The sequence below is a fragment of the Sinohyriopsis cumingii genome, chromosome 13 (genome assembly GCF_028554795.1).
Source record: "Sinohyriopsis cumingii isolate HCF-2022 chromosome 13, ASM2855479v2, whole genome shotgun sequence".
Taxonomy (NCBI): Eukaryota; Metazoa; Mollusca; class Bivalvia; order Unionida; family Unionidae; genus Sinohyriopsis; species Sinohyriopsis cumingii.
The window spans coordinates 21,672,841-21,700,232 of NC_142973.1; the positions used below are offsets into that span (position 1 = coordinate 21,672,841).

The following is a 27,392-nucleotide window of genomic DNA, read 5'->3' on the forward strand; positions in this document are numbered from 1 at the left end:
TGCCATTTTTCAGCACATCTCATGCTACACACTGGCCAGTAGATTTTGGCATAGAGGGAAGAACCATAACCCATAGAAATCTGCTGTCAAGTTTTTCACATATCCTATTGATTCAAGCGAGATGTGTGAGTGATCTATAAAGGCAAGCACCGTAGACCATTATTAGGGCCCCAACTTTATGATTAGTTTTGTACTCATGGTTCATATAAAATGATAAGTTTGGATAAATGAGGATGTTATGTAATGAGCAGTTAATAAACCATTCAAAATTTGTAGAATGATTTCAATATCTTATTTGCCAAAGCTTGAAATCATAAAATTTTTCATTAATTTCATTTACAACATGTATTCAAGTAAGATCTTCTATTCAACTTTCCACAAAGAACAATATAAACAAGTGTATTAAAAGGATTATAGACTTTTATTCATGAATGTCTAGCATTGTTACACAATCTAAATCTTGAACATATCATATGTACCTATCCTATCAATTACATTTCTTGACACAAGCATACAATTTTAAAAAATAAAAGACAGTTAAATTTAACTATTCCTAATATTCAACAAATACACAGAACTTAGGAATTCTGTAGACGTTCATGATTGGTCCCTTGTTTCAGCTTTCAAGGAATGTTAAATTGAAAAATAGTTGTCCAAGGACCTGTCATTATTTAGTGAATTGGACGAATAGGTCACATGCTCCACAATGACATACTGGTCGTCTCTATGGTTTCAGCTCCAAAAAATTAATTTGCTAGGGGATATTTTAAAATAATGTTATGAAGGCAATAAAAACATGGGCTTTCCATCAATGATTATCACATTTCGCAGCTCAATAAAACAATGTATTAAAACTACATTGAAATTGTGTATTTCTGACTATAACCAACTAAAAAAATTTAGCTTCCCTGTACCCCTAACATTAAAGAGAAGGACAAATTAGACAGTGAAGAAATAAAATACAGATCTTTACAAAATTTACCATAAAGTATATCTAAATACATGAATACAAACTTATTTATGCTAAAAATTCAACGTGTAAACATTAGCCAAGCTCTTATTTTAATCCAATGGTTCACTTTATTGAAGAGATTACCCAAATTGCCACCAAAAAACCCATAAAATTTAACTATTTCTGGAAGTAAAGCATGATTTCTACACAGAAATTTAATTTATCATAAGTTTCAAGTGAAAAAATTTACGAAAACTGGTGTAATTTTTACCCAACTGTATTCTTATTAATAATACAACAGAAATTTACCAATATTTGCTAGTTTTTATAACCATTCATTCCACTTCTGTCAATTTCTTCTGAAAAAAAACCCACATCAAACCTGATTCATTACCTATAAAACAAAAAACAAAAATTTTAAAAATATTTTACATCAACTTTTTTAATGTAATCCTTACAAAAAAACTTCTTTTATAAAACACATTATTACAGCAAAAATATGCTTCTGGTATCAAAGAATATCTTGAAATTCATATAAAAACTTGAACTGGTCTAATAACTAAATAATGTACCCAAGCTCATAGCAAACACAAAATAATTTAATAATACAGTGGAACCTGTCTTGAAAGACCACCCCTTCTGCCAAAACATAATGGTCTCTCATGACAGGTGGTCTCTCATAACAGGTTATAACACTATATAATCTCTAAATCTGTACATGGAAAACCTGGTCTCTCAAGACAAACCTTCCATGGCATAACACATGAAAATCAAATGCCAGTGGATATATTAATTTCTCTTGCGTTTTTAGTAAGAATGGTAACAATACACTATTGCCAGCTTGGAATGTCAAAGATAGTATAATGGATAGAAATATTATGGTAAGGAATTCTTGCTTCTTCTCTCCTTATTAAAATGAACATAATTTGTAAAACTGATCTAAACTGTCTGAATAAACTATTATTTGTCTCACTAACCGTTCTTGCTCATTTTCAACAAAGTATAAATGAAGAAAAACAATAATGTTCCCATTATTTAATTTTGATCTCATTGGTAATTCAGACCTTTATTAACATGAAAAGCCCCCAAAAGTAATTTTTCATATTTCATACAGAAAGATACAAATGACAAAATATTTGTTCTAAACCAATCTTCTCTAATCAAAACTGAACAAGCAAAACTGAACCTAACATAACAATTTTCAAACCAATGTCTTTGGAAGATTAAATACAGTACATATATAGAAAATACACCTAGTCATGTTCTATTTTAAGTAATTATATATAAATTTTAACAAGATATACATGTATGTAGTTATTCTTTTCATCCCATATACAGATTATTAGGGACTGGTATAAAATTTACAGCTAGTTATGTCCCTTGATTCATTCTTAAATAGCTTAACTCCACTCAAATAATGACAAAACATAACAGACATCACAGATTAGGCCAATTAATACAAATTAATGATACATGCCAATATATACGTATACTGAGTCAATTACAACTAATACATGCCTACTTCAGAACAAACAAGACTCCTCTAACCTTCTGAACAAGTTCTCCTTGTTTACGTACAACTGCAACATTTTGATTCTGTTTAAGTGTATATATGCATCATTCAGGGACTGTTTAACTTGTACTTGTTTTTTTTGTGAACTATAATCTTGGTTAAAATGAAGCATTTGATTGCAAAGAGCAGGATATTTCAGTCAGTAAAGCATCCAACATGTGGTCAGTGGGATGCAAATTTATAGCAGAATTTCAAGTACCCTTAAGTACCTTGCCTTGGCACAATTTGTTGAGCTTATCCGTGGCAAAAATACCTTACAAAAACCAATGACATTCCTTTAAAAATTAAAAGCCATATTACATAGATTATTATTATTATTATTATTATTGTATGATACAGTGAAAAGCTCAATAAGTTAACAATATATTCTCATATTCATGTTACATTTATCTTTAATTCCTTTGAATATGGGCAGTGCATTCATTCAAACAAGATTAGATTGTTAATTAAATGTAAATCATAACAACAAAGAAAACAAAATACAAAACTCTTAACTTGAAGGATGTACATTTTTAACTAACTGCCATCCAAGTCGGAAGTGTGATCAATGCCTGCTCTGTATGTCACTATGCCACGATTCATGTAAAACCGTAATACTTGTATTGCTGGGGGGGGGGGAAGATTCATCAAGTAGCTTGCATAGTATATTCAGAATACCAACATCTTGCATAAACTGCAGGCTTTTGCACCAGACTGATAAATTACCTTTTTCGGACTAAATGACAGAAACCATTAATTCACCATTACAAGACAGGTTGCACCATGTGCTTAGACAAGATTATATACACAATAAAATCCCTTTGCTGTTACTGTGATATATATGAATGTACCAATAGCAGGTAAATTATACAAACACAAAAATATTTGAATTTGTGCAGGAATTGTTTCATTAAAAAAGTATTAGTGCTTTTTCAGATCAGTAAAATCTAACATTGTGACAGTATCCAAGTTATGGCTCAATAACAAGGAACTGGCCTGAATGAAAATGTAACATCATAGCTGCTTGGCATAAACATTTCAAGACTTCATAATGGCAATAATGATCCGCTTTAACAGGATCAAGGAGACAGAGAACAAAAAAGAGAACCAAGAATTCGGACAATCTTTTCATGATGTGTCAAGTTCCACCATACTCTCTCCTAAACAAATAAATTGAACATTTTAGGACACTATTCCTCTTTATTCTTTCTAAATACTTGGTCTCCTCTTTTTCATATAGTAACGAGAGCTGTGAAAGATACACCCATCCCATGATTGATAGACTGCGGTGTAGAAACTAGCAGGGTTTCGTTCTTTCAGTAAAAGTCACATTTATCCTAAGGTCTAAGGTTAAAATACTGTATAGTAAAATATTAATTCTTCTGTACGAGCAAACAAGTTTTTCCACCTAATGTGACAAGATATAAAAGCATTTTCTCTCTAAGTAATGTCATAATATGAAATCTATTATGTTTATCTTAATGATAAATTTATGAACGTTATCTCCCCTCAATTTTATTCCGTTTGATGTTCTGAGCCTTTGTATCCTCTAACCATGATGCAGGCAAATATTGTCAGCATCATCTTGGGCCGAACTTCCACAATGTCTTCTGGCAAGGCATACACACGAGCTCCCAATTTTCTGGCCATTGAAATAGCATACTTGGCGTTGGCCATCTTGTCCTGAGAAATGAAGATAAAAACATTTACAAACCTGGTTACTTTACATTACTGAATTAATATGCCTTATTATTATCAAAAACTAAAATGACCCCAATGAATTTTTTTGTCTCTCCTCTTTCTGACAAAAATAGGAGACCTAGCAACGCTGATATCTGTAGCATCAGCACTAAAAAAAAATCCACAAACAGAATTCTTCTGGATCTTGTTATTTTCTGGGACCAATGTTGCTGCTTGACTAAAATAAAAAAAAAAAAAACAGCCTACTGCATAATCACTTACCACAATGAACATAACACATCTGTGGTTAATAAGAGTCATGTATTACAATTTCATTCAAGTCCTCTTATAAAAACTTTTATCAAACATATTTTTATCAGATAACAATTGATCTGGCATTGCTTAACCCATATCCAGTGTTTTGTACTAGTAAAATTAGTGAGGATATTTGCTCGTATCGAGTCAACATTGAATATATTTAGTCCAATGGGTGAAAAACTTATGTTCTGCTGTATTCTGAACTTATTTTCACAGAAAACATAAGTATTAACATAATTCGCTTTCTTATATTTAAGGTAAAAATTGCATTTAAAAAATGAAGAAAAAATATAAGCATATTGCAGGATTGGAAACTGGTACTGTGTTACAGGGGCACATGCTTCCCACAAGACCAAGCAACTGACAGAATGGCATGTAGGATTTATTGGCCAACAGCTATTGGTGTCTATTGTCCATCATGAAGAAATATTTGTGATAATTTACTGGAGTACATATCAAAACTGTTTCTCTTGGTAAATTCAACAATTCACAAACAAATGAGCTCACAATATTGCAACATAATTCAGGGCATTTGAATGTTTTGTGAGGCCTTTTCAAAGTCACTCAAGGCATTTGAATGTTCTGTGAGGTCTTTCCAGTTTACGATTTTGTGGCTTTTGAATAAAGTCAATTATTTTTGCCTTGTGATAAATAAGCTCTTACAAGTTGTGCTCATTTGAAAATATAACTGTATGAAACTCATTTTAATAACTTCAATCTTTCTACACCAGAAATTTTTCTTCTTTCATACATATAATTTTTAAACAAGAACTTGTGCAAGATATTCAATAAACAACACAATAATGAGTAAAACTTACTGCAAACCTTTCAAAATCTTACAAGCTAATCTAACTATAATCAGCCTGATCATCTGATGAATCTATTGCTAACAGGAATTACAGTGGCTCGGTGATTAGTATGACAGCTTCCTGACTAAAAGGGTGCAGGTTTGAATCCTAAAATCAGGTCAGCTACCATGGCGTCCTTTGGCAGGATGCTTTACTCCAATCATCTCAGAACTAAATATCCTACCTGTATTGCTGTTCCAGAATATGCCAAACCAAACCAAATCTTAAGAGTTCCAGCTGCATTGGTTATTATGGTGTCACATTACTTAACATACTGGTCAAAACAGGCTCTGACCCACGTACTTATCTGACTGTAAGTTGTCTATTTGTCAGTTAATGCCTAATAAATATGTAATCTATTTCTGTGGATATATACCAGTTTTCAAAGTTGCATATTTTACAAATAATCCCCTTGTTCTGGTACACTTATGGATTATATAAAATTTCAATACTGAAAACATATACATCTAATGAGAATGATAACTCTTTGTAAGTCATACAAGTTGACATTTGTATTACAGTATGTGTGCATCAGGCTCAACATTTAGAAGCCTGCACCTGTGCCAACATTACACTATAACATCATATTAATAGCATGGGTCTCTATCTTCATGGTTTTGAAATAAAGACATTTTTGAGGCCACCTAAATTCATTGTTTTGCTTGTTACATTTACAGATATTTAATTTCATCACTTAACCTCTACATATACCAACAAACAAAAAAAGAATACAAAAGAAAAAAAAATCATGCAAACAACAAACTGTGGCTGCTTCAATGGTTAAAACAGTACTATCACCTGTATGAGAATAAATCAAACATGTCGAGATCAATCGCTTATACTCAACATGAAAGGGAGACAACTCAGCCAATAACACAAAACCAAATGATTAAAGTACATGTGCATGATCTCTTCCTTAAACATCATCCATAGCATGGCACCATGAATTACCTCTGGTCATCATGGTGTTATTACAGTGGCTTAAGAGTGGTAAAATTCAACTTAGATCCCCTCGGTTCTGAGAATGTCATCATTTGAAACATTAACCAAATACATGACCAGCTGCCCCTTGTACAATGCAGTTCGCAATCGGTGTCAATATGTGTTTTAACAATGCAGTTAGCAATCGGTGTCAATATTTGATGTGTTTTAAGCCCATCTAAATGCAAACAAGAGAAATATATTGAAAAACAATGGCGTCACTCCTTTGTTTGAGCCTGCCTTGTGTATGAATGAATTTCAACCACTAGACTTTATTTAAATTTATCATTCAAGCCAATTCATGATGCAGGTATAAGTGCAGCTCATCTAAAAATGTGAAAGATTGGACCCAATTACCTTTGGCTTTGACAATGCTGGACTTGCTTAATTCAACAATTCAGGATTGTTTACCTGATAAACATTTGTGCATGCCAGCAGACATGATTAACATGATTTCAATTCAGTAGCTTTGACAGGAAATAAGTGAGGTTTGAGCTCCAATACCTGACAGTAATTAGTGTAAATACCTAGTATTTTATTAGTAATTCTACTTCAAACTTCTAGTATTCTACAAGTCATAATTTTCATTGTGATTAAACATGCATGAATAAAATAGGACATAATTTCACAATGATTTAAAATTTTCAACAGCAGTTTCACTTGAATGAGAAATCTAGTTGAATAGAATAAGTGTTCTATTCTTTTGTCACAATATATCGATTCCAGGTAGTGAATGGAAATTGTAGCTTCCAGATATCATTTGTACCTGTTCACTGCAACAATATTAGATGCATTATAATTCCTTTTTTTTAAAAAAGAGCTAAAATAAAATAAATGCATGTAAATCTAATTTTCATTCCCAAATGACAGAAATTACACCGATTATTAAATAGCTTTTTAAATCTCCAAGAACGAAACACAGTAAAAACTGATTGGGGAGTGGAAGTGTGTTTACTTCTTTATCACATGTAGCTAATTTTTCATTGGGTCTTTAAATTCAAGGTTTTGGACAATAATGAAATCCACTCAAATCGTTACCCTATGAAAATTAGTGATACCACAATAAATCCATAAGAGGTATATATTGTACATGATAAAATAACTCCAGTTCTCTATGGATTGAAAAGGGCCAAATAAATGGGTTTACATCAGAAGTGAATAACACTGGCAGACATTTGCTGAAAATATGCCTCAACTTCATTTGAACTGTACCTGTACATAAATTGTCCATGTATGTAAAACGACGTCGGGAAAACTATTATCGTAAAAGAGACAAAGCAACATTTTAAAACATATGACACATTTTTTTTATCAATATTGTTCTCAGACAACTTTTAAGGACACAGTGGCACATCTGGGCACAGACAAGTTTCCTCAGAGGGCACCCTGCATACAAGAAAGGTAACTTTTATGCCCTCCACTGCAATATTTGTGAACCACTGAGTTTTATGATACCAAGCTGCTAAACGTTGCTACATGTTGAATTTTACAATGTGCCATGTATTAAATCTCAGATTTGAGACAGGGTAGTTTCCAAGGAGGGCAGGGCATGCCCCAGATGGCAGGAAACCACCTAGGGTGGTCACGATACAGAAGTCTCCTAAACTGTTATGCACATTATGCTGCACAAAATTATCTTACTACTCCACCGACCAAAAGGTTAGGTACTGCATTTCTCAAGTATAAAGTCACGTATTGAAGGACACATGGCCATGGCCTTCAAGGTGCAGTTTTTATATATTATTTCTTACAATCTGACATCATGGATAGATGAACAGTAATAGTAATGATTTAGCCAATTAGATGATAGATGAACAGTAATAGTAATGACATAGCCAACTAAATGATGGATAAAATGTAATACTAATGATTTAGCCAACTAGATGATAGATGAACAGTGATAGTAATCACATAGCCAATTAGATGATAGACGAACAGTGATAGTAATGACATAGCCAACTAGATGACAGATAAACAGTAATAGTAATGACATAGCCAATTAGATGATAGATGAACAGTAATACTAATGATTTAGCCAACTAAATGATAGATGAACAGTGATAGTAATGACATAGCCAACAAGATGATAGACAAACAGTGATAGTAATGACATAGCCAACTAGATGATAGATCAACAGTAATAGTAATGACATAGCCAACTAGATGATAGATCAACAGTGATAGTAATGACATAGCCAACTAGATGATAGATCAACAGTAATAGTAATGACATAGCCAACTAGATGATAGATGAACAGTGATAGTAATGACATAGCCAACTAGCTGATAGATAAACAGTAATAGTAATGGCATAGCCAACTAGATGATAGATAAACAGTAATAGTAATGACAGCCAACTAGATGATAGACAAACAGTGATAGTAATGACATAGCCAACTAGATGATAGATCAACAGTAATAGTAATGACATAGCCAACTAGATAGATCAACAGTGATAGTAATGACATAGCCAACTAGATGATAGATCAACAGTGACAGTAATGACATAGCCAACTAGATGATAGATGAACAATAATAGTAATGACATAGCCAACTAGATGATAGATCAACAGTAATAGTAATGACATAGCCAACTAGATGATAGATCAACAGTAATAGTAATGACATAGCCAACTAGATGATAGATCCACATGAATCAGAACTGCATGAAGTTAGTTGTGCATAATGAGTGGTACAATAAATTAGGTACCATAAGTCCTTTGGGAGAAAGACTATTTCAATTTCAACGTCTCCTTCCAAAATCCCTGACCTTGTGTTACTTTCCATGTTATTTTCATTCTCCCTCTCTTTTACAGTCTTTCTTTTCTAATTTACCAATCCATTTTAAAAGACCAAACCAAGAATAAAATAAAAATTTCTTTTGATGAAAATTATTTTTCTAAAATATAACTAAATAATCCTTTTCTGGCAATATTATTTCACTGCCAAGATCCTGACTTTTTTTTCATTCTTTATTATCAGTTTATAATCGGAATTAAGTTTTAAAACAGTTTTTCCTCTTAAATAGAGTCACACCATGTTACTTTAAGAGGCACTCTATACTGTATGAGAGAGAATGAGATTGGTATAGCATTCTAATTTCACCTATCAGGTAAAACTACCACTTCCCTCCTTTTGTAAATCCTCAATTTCTATCTTTCCATGTCATGTTTATTTTCTTTTATATTCTACCTTTCTTCCTTTATCATTCCAATGAAAATAACCAAAGAATAGAACAAGATTTGACTTTTTATCATAAATTTCATCTTTAAATATTGTGTACTATACCAGTATTCTGCCTTCATCTAGCTCATGATTTTAAAATCCTTATTATAACTGGATTTATTACTTTTACTCACACAGACAAATAAAGTTTCATCTTCTTAAAACTAAATACTCCATTTGCAAGGAGAGACAGATATGACATACATGTCAATAACAAGACGCTACTGTGAAAATGTAATGTGAAAACAGAAAAATATTTCACTCATTCAATCTGAAGATTAACTTGGACAGTTGTTACCTCTTCTGCAAACTTCAATTTATTAAAATAGAACTTTGTAATTAAATAACTTTGTAATTAAATATCTAACATACAAGAACGACATTTCAAGATTAAATGCACAAAAAGGAAAGTTGCAGCTAGTTCTTATGAATTTAAATGTTTGGAACTGATGGGTAAGACTCATGATTTGATGCACCTATCAGATAATGATTAGTAAAAGAAACAAAGTTAGCATGAAATAAAAAGATTGTGAGTACCATGAAGCAAGTAAGAAGAAAAAAAACATTTGCACACTTACCTATTTATGATCTTGGAGGAAATGATACGAATTAAAACAATGATTTGTATGTTTCAACACAAGAAACTTTTACTTTGTCGCATTGATTGCAGAGACATTTTTCTACTGTTTCCATAAACAGAATGTTAGACATTCAGGGCATAAACTTATTCATTTGGATTTGATGCTTTGTAATTATATGACATTTTTTTTCATGCTCCTGCAAGTTCCTGCTTCACAGTGTAAAACAGTAATGATGTATGTCATTAAGTGGAGATAACTCTTGCACCTAGCAAATGACATTCAAAATTCTACGTTAATTTTACTTAACTAGTCATCATCTCACTATATTTAAGGTTTTTGAAAATTTCAAATTGTAGATTTTAAAATACTGCTTTTTATATCTCTCTTCAACTCCAAAATCTGCAGAAGAAAATTAATTTTGAACATATCAAATCTGTCACTGAAATAAAATGGAAACATTCACTGTTAGATGCAAATAACTGTCCAGCAGACCAGCACATTTTTTGGTTTCATTTATTTGATCCATTATATTCTCAGATTATCCTTGACTAAGTGGATGGTGACACATCATTTTGAAAAGGAAATCAAAGACAAATATTTTCAATGCGTTTCAATGAGCTACCCAACTATAACTCACAAAAAACATTTTAGGAAAACTGCAACTGTAGATATGAATAGTGTGATCTGCCCTAAAAGATAGTCTTGCTCAGTGAGCTAAATTCTTAAATATCCAGCTGAATGGATTTATCTGCATACCTCATCACTCTGACAGTCCTTCACCAGACTGAAGTTTATCTTTCCTGGCACAATGCTGTCCAATAGATCTATGATGACCTTCCCATCTGACAAAGATGCATCCTTGAAGTCACGGAAACCGGTTTGCTTGCCTGCCATCTTCAACTGAAACCATATGAACAGATTGACTCAGAGTCTTTACCATGAAATGCAGTGACTTCAAATTTACAAAATGTTTCATGTCAATACAGACTGGTAATGCTACATTTTCTACCGACAGTTCCCCTCTGGCAACAACTAAGGATAATGTGTCTTAATATGACAGACCATGGTCATTCTTTATTATTCCCAGATTTATCGTGGAAACAAGGAGTAAAAATGGCTAAACAAGTGCATCCATTTGTAATCTTTAATCCTGCTCCTACATTTTTATAGGTCTTGACTTTGAGATAAACCAGAAACAATGGTCTTCCTCTTTCATGAGGCCACCTTATCTGCAATGAAAATATGGTCTTTCAAATGTGGTGGTCACACATGACAGGGACAAAATGGTAAAATATAAAATTCTAAGGTCAGGAAAGGAGGCTTCTTCTCAAGGATTACCTCTCTTAAAAAATACACTTCTCAAGAGAGGACCACTCTAAATAAATGGGCACAATTTAAACAAGTAAATCTCACTGATAACAAAAGTATCACAAATGGCCAATCTCGTAAATTTGTTCTCGCTAATGAACTTGATTGTTGACATGGGACTCAACTTCTGTATGATAAGGTGTGGACCTTGATAAAGTTCATAAAAATATCTGGCAAGGTTCAAAATTGACAGCCAAGAAATGAAAAATGGCCAAGATTTTAAATTATGTATTGCTGCAACCGTAAAAATATAATTTTTTCCTTGTTGTGATTTTCACCATGAGACAGGTGGTATCGCTCTGGTAAGATCATGATATATAAATTGACTAACATCCCATGAATTAAAAAAATCTCATGTTTAACTTTATACTCTAGACAAGGAAGGCTACATGACATGGAATAACATAGTCCTTCTATGTGACCATGCTCTTGTCCCAGGGATTGTGGCAATGCTACACAATAAACCATCTGGTCACGACATTTAATTCAGCCAAGTTTCATTAAAATATATTCAAAGTTTAAAATATATTCTCAAAATAGGATAAAAATCCCAGAATTACATTCTCCTTTGCCATGAACTTGACATTGAGATGGGCATGGCTATGGAACATAACAAAGTCTAATCATGATGTATGTGTGGCAAAATCTCTCCAACATTACAACATTATGGGCCAAATAGCCAAATTTTAACAGACATGGATAGCAAGGCAGTGTTGCAACATAACCCTGTCTAATCATGATGTATGTGCGGCAAAATCTCTCCGACATTACAACATTATGGGCCAAATAGCCAACTTTTAAGAGACATGGATGGCATGGCAGTGTTGCAACATAACCCTGTCTAATCATAATGTATGTGCGGCAAAATCTCTCCGACATTACAACATTATGGGCCAAATAAGCCAACTTTTAAGAGACATGGATGGCAAGGCAGTGTTGCAACATAAGCCTGAATTAAGATGAGAATACTGCTCTGAGTTTGGAAGCAACATATACTAGCAGTAGTTTTTGAAGAATATTCACCTCTGAAAGCTTAATATGTATGCATTTGATAAATTAATAAAACAAAATTTGAATTTAAACAACACTTAAGGGTAGAAAAGGAGACAATCACTAATAATAAATATTATAAATAATGCACAATTCCATATACACTCTGTAATGAAAAATTTTATAACAGAAAAATGTTGCAAAATATATTGTTTAGAAACAAAGGTACTATGCTTAAAAACTACAGTTACTACAAATTGCAAGAATGCAATCCAACTTTAAAACATAGACACTGATCTGCTGTCTAATAGTGTATTATGTGATGGCTGATCCGGGTCCATGCAATTTGCAGTTGGACTTAACAGTAAGGATATACAATTAGCAACACTGCATATTCAATATACTGTGTCAATACAAAGACAAAATTTATGTCTTAAATCTCTCAAATTTTCCAAATTACAAAAAAATTTGCATAACACTGAAAGAGTTAGTCTTTTCAGTTTTTAAATTCAATAAATGTAGTATGAAAATTTAAATCGTTTTTAAAAAACAAAAACCTACATCAAAATAAAGGAATTTTGCATGCAATGAAACTATACCTTTCTATTTTGAAATCAATTTTGTACACTTTAAACACTTTGTTAATGCACTTAAAATCTCAAAAGTAGTCAATAAGTGCTTGCGAATATTATTTGTAAAGTACTAGTACTGCTAATTAGAAAAATGAAATATCCAAAAGTAAAATAATACAATATTCAAAATTGACTGTTAAAATATCAACAATACCTTCTGATTTGCCCATTCAATAATGTCTTTCTCTTTGATAGTATGCTGGCCATCTCCAGCCAACTCTGTCAGTATCGCTAATGTGTAGGCTCTCATCAACTGCCAAACAAGAGCTAAAGGAGAACAAAAACTGCAATTTATATTAAAGAAAACAAACTGGAAAAAGTATTGCTTGCTTCTAGCTGAATATATATTCCACTTACTACAATAAATATAAATCAAACAATCTGAAGGAGCATACATTTTGTAATTTAGCAAGATAACTGAATTGTTAAGAGTCATCTGAGTTACCCCTAGATACCTTGCTTCGAAAGTTAATTCACATTACTTAATGTTCCAGTACTCTCTATAGTTATTCCCTAGAATACTTGCTTAACCCTTTACTTCCAAATCCAAAAAGACAAAAACTGCATTTAATTCTAAATCCAGACTTCCTGGAAAGACAAAAACTGCATTTAATTACAAATCCAGACCTCCTGGAAAGACAAAAACTGCATTTAATTCCAAATCCAGACCTCCTGGAAAGACATTTATTTCGGATTCATGGATAGCATATGTAGCTCTGGATGTTGAAATTAGTGTTATCATACATTCCTAGTCATGTAAGATAGCTGCTTCAGTGATGGAGGAAAGATAGTGGCTTAAACTCAGGCAAGTTTGGCCATGTTAAAACCCAAGAGAGATTCCACTGTAGAAAAATGTGAGTCAGCATAGTCCGGACATGCATTAACTGAACTACCAGCTGCAGATTACCTTGTTGCAGCCAAAATCATCTCTTCCATTCAGTCTGAATGTGTGTGTGTTTCGGATTTTTAACATAGCTTTACAAATATTTCTGTCAGATAGCAACAATTTCTGCAGTGTGACAGTTTTTAGTGGTGTCTAGCAATGGGGCATCATTCTGCAGACATGCAGCATGGTGTGCCATCCAATCACATTATCCTGACACCTGGTTGACCAGCTCTAACACTAACTTCTTAATGATGAGCGCCTAGTGAGGCAACTGTTAGTACCATTTTTATAAGTCTTTGGTATGACTCAGCCTGGGTTCAAACCCATGACCTCCTGCATCCAAGGCAGATGCTCTAACCACTTAAGCCACTAGAGGGGTGGGCCTGAATGTGTTAGAGATTATGGAATAATATTGACTGTGACAGAGGATAACACCAATAGATAGAAAAAGAAGTGTGCGATTGGGAATTGGGTGCTGAGAGTGATGTCATGTCATGGGTAAAACATTATTCCCCCTGGTCTTCAAAGTGGAGGATCTTCAACTGATCCACTTATTTCTTAATTATCACAATAAACACTAAAGAAGGAAAGGTGTATGCCACATTTTCAAGACTATACATAAAAGTGTCAGAGAAACTATGGTAATTGAAAAAACTGTAAATGTTATGTCCACAGTGGGATGCCATATCAACACTGACTGTGAAAGAATATAAACTTACATATGGATGCAATTTTAAGAAATAATATGCTTAATTAGCAGGAAATGTGCAAGAAGATGGTAGAAGATGTAAGCATCGTTAAAAGTAAACAGTCTGGCTGATTTGCAGTTTACTACTCAGTTCAAACATTTTCAAAATGGGAAGGGTTGTTCATCCTTTCGAATCTTGCATTTGCTAATTGGAATAATTTGCCTGTATGTTAAAGACAGAAAGTGGTAAGGGGAGCCTTACCAAGTGTGGCTGTCTGCTGTCCATCCTGAAGGTCTTTTCCTCCAATACCCACAAGAGAGAACATCATTTTGTCTCTTGCAATCTCAACAGCATAGTTACAGTTTTCTGCAAAAATAGAAGTAGAAAACCCTTAAATTCTGTAGAAATGTTATGAAACAAGTACAATACTTTCTCATTTATGAAAGCCTATGTAAGTCAAGCAATGATATTATTCAAAATTTCATATTTCTATTGCAAGTACAAAAATAAGTTGCTAGTTATCACACAACAAATTTCCCCAAATGTTTGTTTATTATAATAAATATAGAAGTTATTGGATATATCATCATTAGATTATAGAACCAACATGTCAGACTGTGTTGCTATGAAATTAGTCAGGGATCTAAGACAGTATGTGGACAAGCTCAAACTTTCCAAGGCAAGTTTCCTAAGCTGACTTCTGTACGATTTGCAATTCCCTGAAATGGGTATTTAAACACTTGCCTTATTATAGCTGCAAGGTCAGTCATATACTGGCCTTACGCTGATTGTAAGACCTTACTTAGTTATGCGGCCTTACTCTGATTGTAAGACCTTACTCCAGCTGTAGGGCCTTACTCTACTTGCAAGGCCAATACAGAGAAACTATTGGAACTAAGTATGGGTCAATACACCTAAACCAGGTACTTAATGTTATTTAAATCAATCAGCTTCAACTGATGTTACAATAGCAAAATCCTTATGTAATACAATTCATGCATTGCACGAGCTGTGCCATGTACTGGAAATAGTCCATACCAAACAGTGACAAAGTAGTCTTTGTATAGCTCTTTATTAAACCTTAGTGAAATTTTTACATGTGATTGACCAATGCACAGGATATAGTAATTGTAGTTCTCACTGTGTGAATGGAATTTTGAATGGGGTCAATTAAATCCGTGTTATTCAAGGAGTGTACAAACAGCATCAATGGCAATGGAACATATATATATATATATATATATATATATATATATATATATATATATATATATATATATATATATATATAATGGCAGCCTTCATTGATCCTCAATGCAAAATTGATTAGATCAATTTTAGATTATTAGATCCATTTTAATATTTATGAACATGTTCCACATAACTTGAACAAATAGAAATATTTTCTGTGATGTCACAGCGATATTACATCAATCGGAAGTAACTATAGAAAATATCATCCACTTTATTAATATAGCAAAATGATTCATCTCCAATCCTGAAGAGGAAATGTTTTTATTTATACTGCTATGATAGGGAAGAAAAAAAAACAGCTGTAAGGGATAATAAATCCATTACATTTTTTTTGATGGGGTGGACAGAATTTTACCACTCTCCTAACATTGTTATTTCCTTGACTGATACCTCAGGAAATATGTAAGTTAGGATAATGGTAAAAACCCATACACCACCCAAAGATGGTGAAGATAATATTATATCAGACCTTATAATAAGCTCATATGACAGTTTCCCTATGCCTGACAATTTAATTATGTTCATATGGCACATCAAAAATTGTTCTTTTCCACAAACTCTTTCACACAACAAATAAATCTGGAAAAAACACACATTTATGTATTTATCAAATATAAACTTAATGTGAACATTAATTATATGTAACATCATATTATGTTTGTAAAGACCGACAGTAAGGAGAACCAAATTCTTTATTTGGTCAGGTACATGTTAATCCTAAGATCACTGTTGGGATTTAACAAGAAACCTTGATAACAGAGTTTCTAACCCATTCCCAATCTAAAATGAGTCAATTCAAATTTTTTTTAAACTATCCCTTACCTAACTTCTCAAAATTGATCCTCATCTTATTAAAGATCCTAATTACTCTCTTCCAATCAACAGAGCCCTTTTTGATAATATCAAATAGTTGGAAGAAGACCAGACCATCTTGAAGGTCACTGTATAGATAGTGAACCACTGGATTAACTCCCATACTGTTCATCCAGTTACGGTATGCTAAAAGCAAAAAAAGAAAAGAAAATCTGAGAATCAATATAAAACTTTTTTTTTTACAAAAAAGAATGTGAATAACTCTAAGAAAATGAATGTAACACATAACTTCCTTGATTTTTCATAATTTTAACATTTTTTTTCATAATGTTAACATCAAAACAAAATAATGGGAATGAAGACTAGCCTGCAACTACCAACAAACAATGCTTCATCTATAGATTTAGATTTTGAGCAATTGGCATTTGGAAATTCTTGGCCTATGCAAATTAAACAATACTTCACTGCACTCAAATATATCTGGACTTTTCTTTAACTGGATTTTAACGTAGCTTTAACAATTTTTCAGTCATATCGCGACAATGTCTGCAGTGTGGCAGTTTATAGTGATGCCTAGAACTGGGGCATCATGTTGCAAACATGTAGCATGATGTCCCATCCAGTCACATTATCCAGGCTGACCAGTCCTAACACTAACCTCTTAATGCTGAGCACCAAGTGAGGCAGCTGTTAGTACCATTTTTGTAAGTCTTTGGTATGACTCAACCGGGGATCAAATCCATGACCTCCCACATCGGAGGTGGATGCTTTAACCACTAGGCCACTGGACCAGTCTGTTTATATAGACAAATGGTGTTTAGTGTATTTACAGTTAATGGAATGGTCAAAACAAAAAACAAATACTTGCATAGGAAAGATCAATAATGATATGTAAAATCATCAGCTGCATCCAGTAACAGGGGGCTTCAAAACCCAAGCCCAAAGTTTGTATTCACACAATTGTCTGGGCACAAATTTCAGATTTTATAGCTGAAAAGTAAAAATGTCTGATGCTCAACAGCATCATACTTCGTGTAATTCAACAATGAGAAAGAAATAAGCATAAAACCCTCAAAATGAGCTAAAAGTCTAAAATTTATATACAGTGCAACCTTAATGCACCTCGCAATAATGCAAATTTGGATATAACACTGTCGTGGCATGGCTTCCAAAATTTTGTATATTCATTTGCACATGAAAAAATACTTTTTGTTCAAAGTACATAAAATAGTGTACAAAAAATTTATTATCATTTTGGGGAAGAGATCGCATATGAATTTGAATCTAATATGATCATGGCATGGTTCCTGAAATTTTAAATACATGTACGTGTATTTTTCTTGTTCCCGGATTTCTTTTTTAAGTACAAGAAATAGTGTGTAAAACGTTTATTATCATTTTGGGGAAGAGTTCGCGTATGAATTTTAATATAATATGATGGTGGCATAGCTTCTGAAATTTAACAATTTCACCAGGTTCTTGAAGTGTTATGCCAAAATAAACACTATCAGAAATGTTACTTATTACTGATCCATGAATAATGCCAGTAAGTCGTCTTTGTGATTGTCTTCAATTAATTCTGTAAATAATCATTGCTCAAACAATAGCCAACATGTGTTTCTTCTTTAGCTGCATACACAACAAAGCAGCAGACAATACGGTGGTTGATAAAAGATTCTCACAATTTATTAAACATCAAAAAACAAAAGCCGCCAGCATGTTTGCTATTAGACGCAATCAGCTGACGAGTAAATAAATCCACTTTATTAGCTGCAAATTAAAAGGGTATGAAACTGTACATGCATTCAGCTTAATTTTTTTTATATAAAAGTGACTCGTGACCATTGCAGGCCTACTGCACTTAGTTCTTGGATTTTACATGGGTATGTGTTTGCTTATGAACTTGTTATTAATTTCCTATTATGGAAAAGCAAGTTCACAAATGCAAGTCGTTCTCTGCACTTTGCGCAATGATTAGTAGTTTTCACGTTTCTTTCGATATTCACAAAATCTGAAGTAAGTTATATGCACGCTGAAAGCATGTGTCGATTGTTAATTATTCTTGCTGTAGTTATTCAAATGAATAGGTGTACAAGCTTTAATTATTGGAAATTTGCAATGGATAAATTTACACAGAAACGCAAGTGAGAAAATGTTAGCAGTATGAAATTTGTACAGACACCGTTCATAGACCCTAGGAATTAATGAACCGTGCACATGCTTAGTGTTTCTTAACCTAATTTTGCTGTTAAATTTTCCCACTGAATTCAGACATATAATGATCTGTGACAAAATTATTGAATAGTTTAAATATGTATGCAAATTTTGAAAGGGAAATACATGTATTATGGATTAACTGCAAGCCTTGACGGTACAATATCAGATGGCAAGTAAACGGTGTTAATACTATGTTCATGCTATATATTAGACGTCGAATTCAGACACAAAGATCTGGGGAAAAATTATTGAATCTGTAAATCTGTAAATCTGTCTGCAATTTTTCAATGGAATTATATGCATTATGGCTCAACTGCATGCCACGATGGTACCATATTAAACAGTATTGATACCCTATTCATCAAATACATGTGCCAATGAGCTGTTCTCTGGAAAAAAAAGAAATACTGTAAAAACCCGCATTAACGCAACCCAATTAGACCCCAACTATCGCGTTATAGCAGGGTTCCACTGTACTCTCATTTTAATCAGCACAAAGTAAGAATCATACACCTAACAGGATGTTTGTATCCATGATTCCTCTTTTTCTTTTTGAATTTCAAAGCTACTATGTTAAACTAACTATCTAATAGATATTTTGGGTTGTATTTTTTACTAGAGTTTTTTATTCTGTTCAGTTATAAAAATGAATGGTTAGAGTTTGAATGTTGAAAATTCCTGCAGATTAAAATGGCAATGAATTGTGATCCAGTCACAAGTTTTGAACATTAAACACACATTTTTCAAAAAAGAAGTTTTTGAAAACTTAACAGAAAATTTTTCCCATTTACAACTTTATATGGAGAGTGAAAATTCTTACTCTTTTCTTCTCTTGTTTCTTCATATTGTTCTGTATCAACATCCTCCACTTTGTCAAGAGCTGGGTGTGTGTTGAACAAGTTGGCAACAAAGGCAAGATTAAGTTTGGGATTTCCATTTACAACATCCTTGGGTGTGACGAACGATTTGCACCCAATTTTGTCTGCCTCGTCCAGCATTTCTCCTGCCCTACCCTCCAAGTCATGATTCTGAAAGCATTCAATGCATCCATTTAATCACACAATATCATGAATTTGACAATGCTTCAACTTGTTCTGAATTTTCTTATATTGGCCAATGTAAATGACAACCATTACAGAGCAGGCCACTTTCACCTGGTGTGACACTTGTGATTTACTGGCTCGCGTAAACATCAATATTTACAGACGAGGCCACTCTTATCTGGTTTGACACAGGTGACTTTTGTTATTATAGCTAGTGTAAATATCAATTCATATGGGACAGGTCACTTTTACCTAGTGTGACATAGGTGAATTTTGTTATATTGAAAAGTGTAAATTTAATTCTTACACACCAGGATACTTATCTGGTTTGACACAGGTGATTTTCGTTATCTTGGCTAGTGTAAATATCAATTCTTATCAATCAGGCCACTTTTTACCTGGTGTGACTCAATGACTTGACACAGGTCTTTTTTTGTCATACTGACTAATGTAAATATCAATTCTTATCCATCAGGCCACTTTTTACCTGGTGTGACTCAATGATTTGACACAGGTCTTTTTTGTCATACTGACTAATGTAAAGATCAATTCTTATCCATCAGGCCACTTTTTACCTGGTGTGACTCAATGACTTGACACAGGTCTTTTTTGTCATACTGACTAATTTAAATATCAATTCTTATCCATCAGGCCACTTTTTACCTAGTCGGACAGAGCGATTCTTTTTCATGCTGGCCATAGAAAAATGTCAGAAATGCACCTGCTCTTTAAGTATAGTTGTATTGTTTCTCTGTGCAAATAAATCTAAATATGCACTAAACAACTGATCATGTAAGAACGTTTGCCATGTTCAAATGTTTGCTGAAGCACTTGGGAAACAATGAACACTCAGGCTCAATTTCTTTCTTCATGTACCAGCAAACATTTGCATCCAGTCAAACTTGTTCAAAAACCAGTTTTGACATCACAAACATCTCAATATGCTAGACAATGCCAAGGCAAAATGACTGAGACATCAAAATATACTTCAAAACCAATTTACTAACTTGTGGTTCTGCTGAGTAAACTGGTGGTCTGCAATTGTTCCAATTAAACAAGATTAATAATTTCCAACTTTTGCTTGCAAAGATTCACCAAAGACCAACTGGTTTCACAGGTTTAATTTGAAATAAGCATTCACAAGGATCCCCTATTTACAAAACACAGCTGCACAACTTGACTATTCTGTGTAATCTATACAACAAATTATACTGACAATATAGATTTTCACTGAATATTAAATTTTTTCTGCAAAGGTTTAAATAAAAAAGTAACTTATGTAACAAATTTGTACACATGAAAACCAAGTATTCTTTCTCCAGTGAAAATACAAAAATACACTGATTCAAAGAAATGTTCAATGTTCAGTTACTTTCGCAATCAACCACATGCAGTGTGTAAGTACTATAAACATAAAGAGATCTAACTAAACAACCAAACTGATGAACTCAAAACTCTTGTGTAAAACAGCATTACAGTTTCTTGAATATTGAAAAACAGATGACAATTCATCTTTTAGTGACAGACACACCATTCTAGCTAATTTATAGTTATTGCATCATTCAGCTACTTCACACGTACTACAGCATTCAGCTACTTTACACTTACTATAGCGCTCAGCTACTTTACACGTACTAAAGCAATCAGCTACTTCACACTTACAACAGAATTCAGCTACTTTACACTTACTACAGCATTCAGCTACTTTACACGTACTACAGCATTCAGCTACTTTACACTTACTACAGCATTCAGCTACTTTACACGTACTACAGCATTCAGCTACTTTACACTTACTACAGCATTCAGCTACTTTACACGTACTACAGCATTCAGCTACTTTACACTTACTACAGCATTCAGCTACTTCACACTTACTACAGCATTCAGCTACGTTACATGTACTAAAGCATTCAGCTACTTCACTTACTACAGCATTCAGCTACTTTACACGTACTACAGCATGCAGCTACTTTACATGTACTACAGCATTCAGCTACTTTACATGTACTACAGCATGCAGCTGCTTTACACTTACTACAACATTCAGATACTTTACATGTACTACAGCATTCAGCTACTTTACACTTACTACAGCATTAGCTACTTTACACTTACTACAGCATTCAGCTACTTTACACGTACTACAGCATGCAGCTACTTTACATGTACTACAGCATGCAGTTACTTTACACATACTACAGCATTCAGCTACTTTACATGTACTACAGCATGCTGCTACTTTACATGTACTACAGCATGCAGCTACTTTACACATACTACAGCATTCAGCTACTTTACACATACTACAGCATTCAGCTACGTTACACTTACTACAGCATTCAGCTACTTTACACATACTACAGCATTCAGCTACTTTACACGTACTAAAGCATTCAGCTACTTCACTTACTACAGCATTCAGCTACTTTACACGTACTACAGCATGCAGCTACTTTACATGTACTACAGCATTTAGCTACTTTACACATACTACAGCATTCAGCTACTTTACACTTACTACAGCATTCAGCTACTTTACACTTACTACAGCATTCAGCTACTTTACATGTACTACAGCATTCAGCTACTTTACACATACTACAGCATTCAGCTACTTTACACATACTACAGCATTCAGCTACTTTACACACACTACAGCATGCAGCTACTTTACACGTACTACAGCATTCAGCTACTTTACACATACTACAGCATTCAGCTACTTTACACTTACTACAGCATTCAGCTACTTTACACCTACTACAGCATTCAGCTACTTTACACGTACTACAGCATTCAGCTACTTTACACCTACTACAGCATTCAGCTACTTTACACATACTACAGCATTCAGCTACTTTACACACACTACAGCATGCAGCTACTTTACACGTACTACAGCATGCAGCTACTTTACACGTACTACAGCATTTAGCTACTTTACACATACTACAGCATTCAGCTACTTTACACTTACTACAGCATTCAGCTACTTTACACTTACTACAGCATTCAGCTACTTTACACGTACTACAGCATTCAGCTACTTTACACATACTACAGCATTCAGCTACTTTACACATACTACAGCATTCAGCTACTTTACACACACTACAGCATGCAGCTACTTTACATGTACTACAGCATTTAGCTACTTTACACATACTACAGCATTCAGCTACTTTACACTTACTACAGCATTCAGCTACTTTACACTTACTACAGCATTCAGCTACTTTACACGTACTACAGCATTCAGCTACTTTACACATACTACAGCATTCAGCTACTTTACACATACTACAGCATGCAGCTACTTTACACACACTACAGCATGCAGCTACTTTACACGTACTACAGCATGCAGCTACTTTACACGTACTACAGCATTCAGCTACTTTACATGTACTAGAGCATCCAGTTACTTTGCACTTAATACAGCATTCAGCTAATTTATAGTCAGCCAATTTATAGTAATTATAACATTCAACAAATTTATACTTATTACAACATTAAATTATGTTAATTAATATACTCAGCTAATTAATAATTAAAACATTCAGCTAATTTACAGCTATTACAACATTAAACTGCAAAAAGAAACATTACTGACATTTAAATATGATTCAGACCACTATGAAGACTGTTTAATAATGGTCCTTCATTAACAAATGCAGAATGATTATAATGGAGATTGTTGTTGTTGTTCTTGTTGTAGGGTTTAAAGCCATTTTTCAGCACATGATAGGCTATACATGGTGGCCAGTAATAATGGTGCAGGAAGAACCCGGGAAAACCCCAGAAAGAACCACCGACCCTAATGGAGATTAATGTCTGCCAAAATCAGCACTACAATGAATCAAGTGTATCTTCTACATCAGTTCATTCAACTTCAAGTGTCAAATAGCATGGAAAAGTCAAGGGACTAGACTACATCACATAGCCGTTATTTTTTCCCCCCTTACCACTGTAAATTTCTGTCAATATCTAAATATCTGCAAAAGTATCTATGAAGATCGGGGTATTATCATCAAGCATTCAAGCTGGCCTATACATATGTAAAGGTTCCTAATGTTTATAACTCAAATGGTCGTAATCAAGTAACTAAGATTCATGGTGTAGCTCACGGTGAACAGTAACGAACTACTGCATTTTTGCAATTTAATACTCACTTGAAGAGGCGCCAGTGTAACGCCATTTTCTTTGGGTGCAATTTGATGAAGCAAATATGTGTAAACCTCGGAATCCTGAAATAAAATTAAAGCTGTATGAAAATCAATTCAAACCAATAACATTTTTTTCAAAATCAATCGAAAACTATGAGTCCAAAGTCGGCCTGTGATCACTCACCCGACTGACATCTAATGGCCAAGCGAGCTACAAGTAAAAATGTTTGAGCTGAAGCCTGCCTGGAAAATAATATAAAGAACAAGACAAATTTGTCTAGCATTCATACATGTGTATGATTGTGCTTTTCAACTGTAAAACAACAACGGGGAATACCTATATTCCTTATCATACAATTGCTATATTTTATCACATGGTCTACTGTTATCGCAGTGCACATAAAGGGAGATCAACTTGCTAACTTCCATCTTCACTTTAGCACTCTAATGGTGGACTGGCATTATCAGTACAAATCAGAAAGCTCTTTAGGTATGAATGATTTCTATCAAACTTGGTCAAATTCTGATGGGCAGTATGTAGAAAATTTGAAAGCTTTATATGCCAGAATGCTTTTGATAAAATATGGCAAAAATTTGTTATACTTGTTGTTAAGTCATGTTAAGGATTCTCTCATTTTTAGTACAGTGGACATAGCCGACTATTGATCAGAATCAATTATAAAACCTTGAAAATGCCTCATAAATATTTATCAACAAGACCAGATTTGATGGTGAAGCAGTATTTTCTGTACAAGAAGAGCCGTTATGCCATGATGGTTTAATGAATGTCGAGAACTTGAAAATAGCAATTAATGACAGATGCATGATGTAACAATGGATGACACACAACAGATACCAGGAAACAACATAAAAACTTCACAAAGAAGCCAATGTGGCTGTAAAGTGACTGGTCAATAAAAGTGTTCCAGCACATAATCTACAGTCACTACTTAGTCAAGACATACTTTAATATCTGATGAGAAGTTGGCAATCTGTCTTCCGCAACCTGCTTTACGAAGATGATAGTTGACCCATCGGATGAGGATTTGTTCTGGTGAGAGTTTCATCAAATCTGCTATCTCCTCTCCTTCTTCCAGCAGCAATACCAGTCCTGGATGCTGGGCCAAGTTGATGTCATTCAAAAGTCCTATCTGTAATATAAAGGTCAACTGATATATGACACTTATTTTCACCAATTACTAAAATGGTCCATCAATTTTATCATATAAAATCGTTTTTCACATGGCTTTTGTGGCCAACACTTGCTTCCAAAACACCCGAGTAATTCTTTCAAAAATATATTTCATTTCTCACAATTTCTGGCCCAGTGTTATTACTAACAAATAATGTCTGAACACAAGAAAGCACCAACAGTAACCAGATCGCAAGGTTTAGTTTTGTCTAAATAGTGTAGTACTTCTTAATATGCCCTCTGCATAACAAGTTAAAAAACACTGCACACATAGTCTAACAAAATAGAATTAAATGTAAAGGTTTAAACCAAACACTGGAGTATGAAATAAGTCCCAGTGTCCTAGTTTTGACTCAAGCATGCAGTACTGTTCATCTACATACCACCTTATATAAGTATGCTGGCAACAGTGCCTGAAGAAAAGGTAAGCAGAATGGCTAATGCAGGAAACTTGGAAGTGTGAATCTGAGATCAATTTTTCATTTAGTGTAGTATTTTGTCATGACACACTTACATACCTAGTTGTATGACTGATAGCAACAGTGTCTGAGAACTAGCTAATGCCAATAGTAATTCAGGTCATTGGTCACAGTGAGTTATGACTAAAGTGTGCAGTACTTCTCCTCATGATGAATTCTTATCCCCAAATTTAAAAAATTAACAAGCAACAGTGTCAGAAATATACTAAGCTAAATGCAAATTGTAACCAATAGAACCTGAATTAACTGCAAAGGCAACACAAATCAGTGAACCAAAAATCTAGGCCAATGACCCAATTCTCAACCGATACCACTCATGAAACACATTACCAAGGTGATGTAACTTTATAAGCATTTGAGTCCAAAAATATATCTTGAATGCGAGTCCTAACATCAGTGTTGTTGCCTGACAGACAGACGGACAGACATTATCCATCTGTAAGCTGGAATTGCTTTGCAATCCAGTTAATAAAATTATGATTATAAGGTAAGAGACAAATTAAAACATGTTCTCATTCAAATATTTAGAATGCCTATCAGATGCAAAACTTCACGGACCAGTAAGATATCATTGTTTTGACAGAAGTATGAGGGAGAATATTCTGCAAGCTAAAAATCAGAAGATCAAATTATAAACTTGCCGTCTGCAAGCGTGAGCTCCAATGACCAGAAAGAAAGCACGTGAACAACATTGTACATCCTCATAAATGGTCTAAAAATGTGTCATTAGGGTGCAGTTGTCTACTTAAGCAGGAGAGACAGAAAAATCTACCATTCCATAATATTACACCCAGTCTGAATTCAATATGTATTGTATATACTTATTTACAAGTCGTTCAAACTGCAAACAACAAAGATCCTGATCTGCAATACAATAACATACCTGCAGATTAGGGTCTATGTTATTTGTTCAACTGATTACTCCTAACAAACTGCAGAGACCCTGATTTCCTGGCAAATTATGTACCTGTACATGAGTGTATAGTTTGCAGATGAACTTTTTGTATAAGCATGTATATGTGGGAGAAAAATGATGCAGAAAAAATACGACTTTCATGAAATTTAATACAGAATCTTAATTTTTAATGAACTGATGCCACCTTTAGCATATTAGACAGGAATCCCAACCACATCAAGGTACAGAAGACTAACACAGAATCTTAACACTGACAAAGCAGTCACTAATTGCTGCTGAAAGCAATACTTTTGTTTCATAATTAACAGAAAAGAGAAATGTTTGTCCAGATGTCTGACACTTTATTCTGTCATTAATTTTCATGACACTTTAATGCATTCCTTATTTCATACTGAATCTGTCATTGCTTAAAATGTGCAGAGACAATGGCATATGCACTTCCCCAATCAAACAATCTACCTCCAAGACCATGGCTTTTACTTTCAAACATTTCTGTACAACACTTTAAATCACTTGTGGATGTACTTTCATACAAAATCTTCAAACAAAACATTAAGCAAAAAGTCATCAGTGATGACACAGCCTCCAATGAAACAAGAAACATGAC

General features: G+C 33.7%; 1 protein-coding gene across 1 annotated transcript in view; it reads right to left on the reverse strand.

The window, feature by feature from the left end:
* Positions 1-402: 402 nt before the first annotated feature.
* The window catches only part of LOC149785040 (plastin-1-like), a 54,849-nt gene continuing 27,859 nt past the window's right edge, over positions 403-27,392 (reverse strand). The window contains exons 6-13 of the mRNA XM_089978746.1: positions 25,164-25,349; positions 24,205-24,279; positions 19,807-20,014; positions 16,779-16,955; positions 14,964-15,068; positions 13,282-13,394; positions 10,894-11,037; positions 403-4,187 (exon numbers count right to left, since the gene is read on the reverse strand). Of these exons, the coding sequence (XP_089834872.1) occupies positions 4,020-4,187; positions 10,894-11,037; positions 13,282-13,394; positions 14,964-15,068; positions 16,779-16,955; positions 19,807-20,014; positions 24,205-24,279; positions 25,164-25,349 (1,176 nt within the window). The 3' untranslated portion in view covers positions 403-4,019. The remainder of the gene's footprint in view (positions 4,188-10,893; positions 11,038-13,281; positions 13,395-14,963; positions 15,069-16,778; positions 16,956-19,806; positions 20,015-24,204; positions 24,280-25,163; positions 25,350-27,392) is intronic.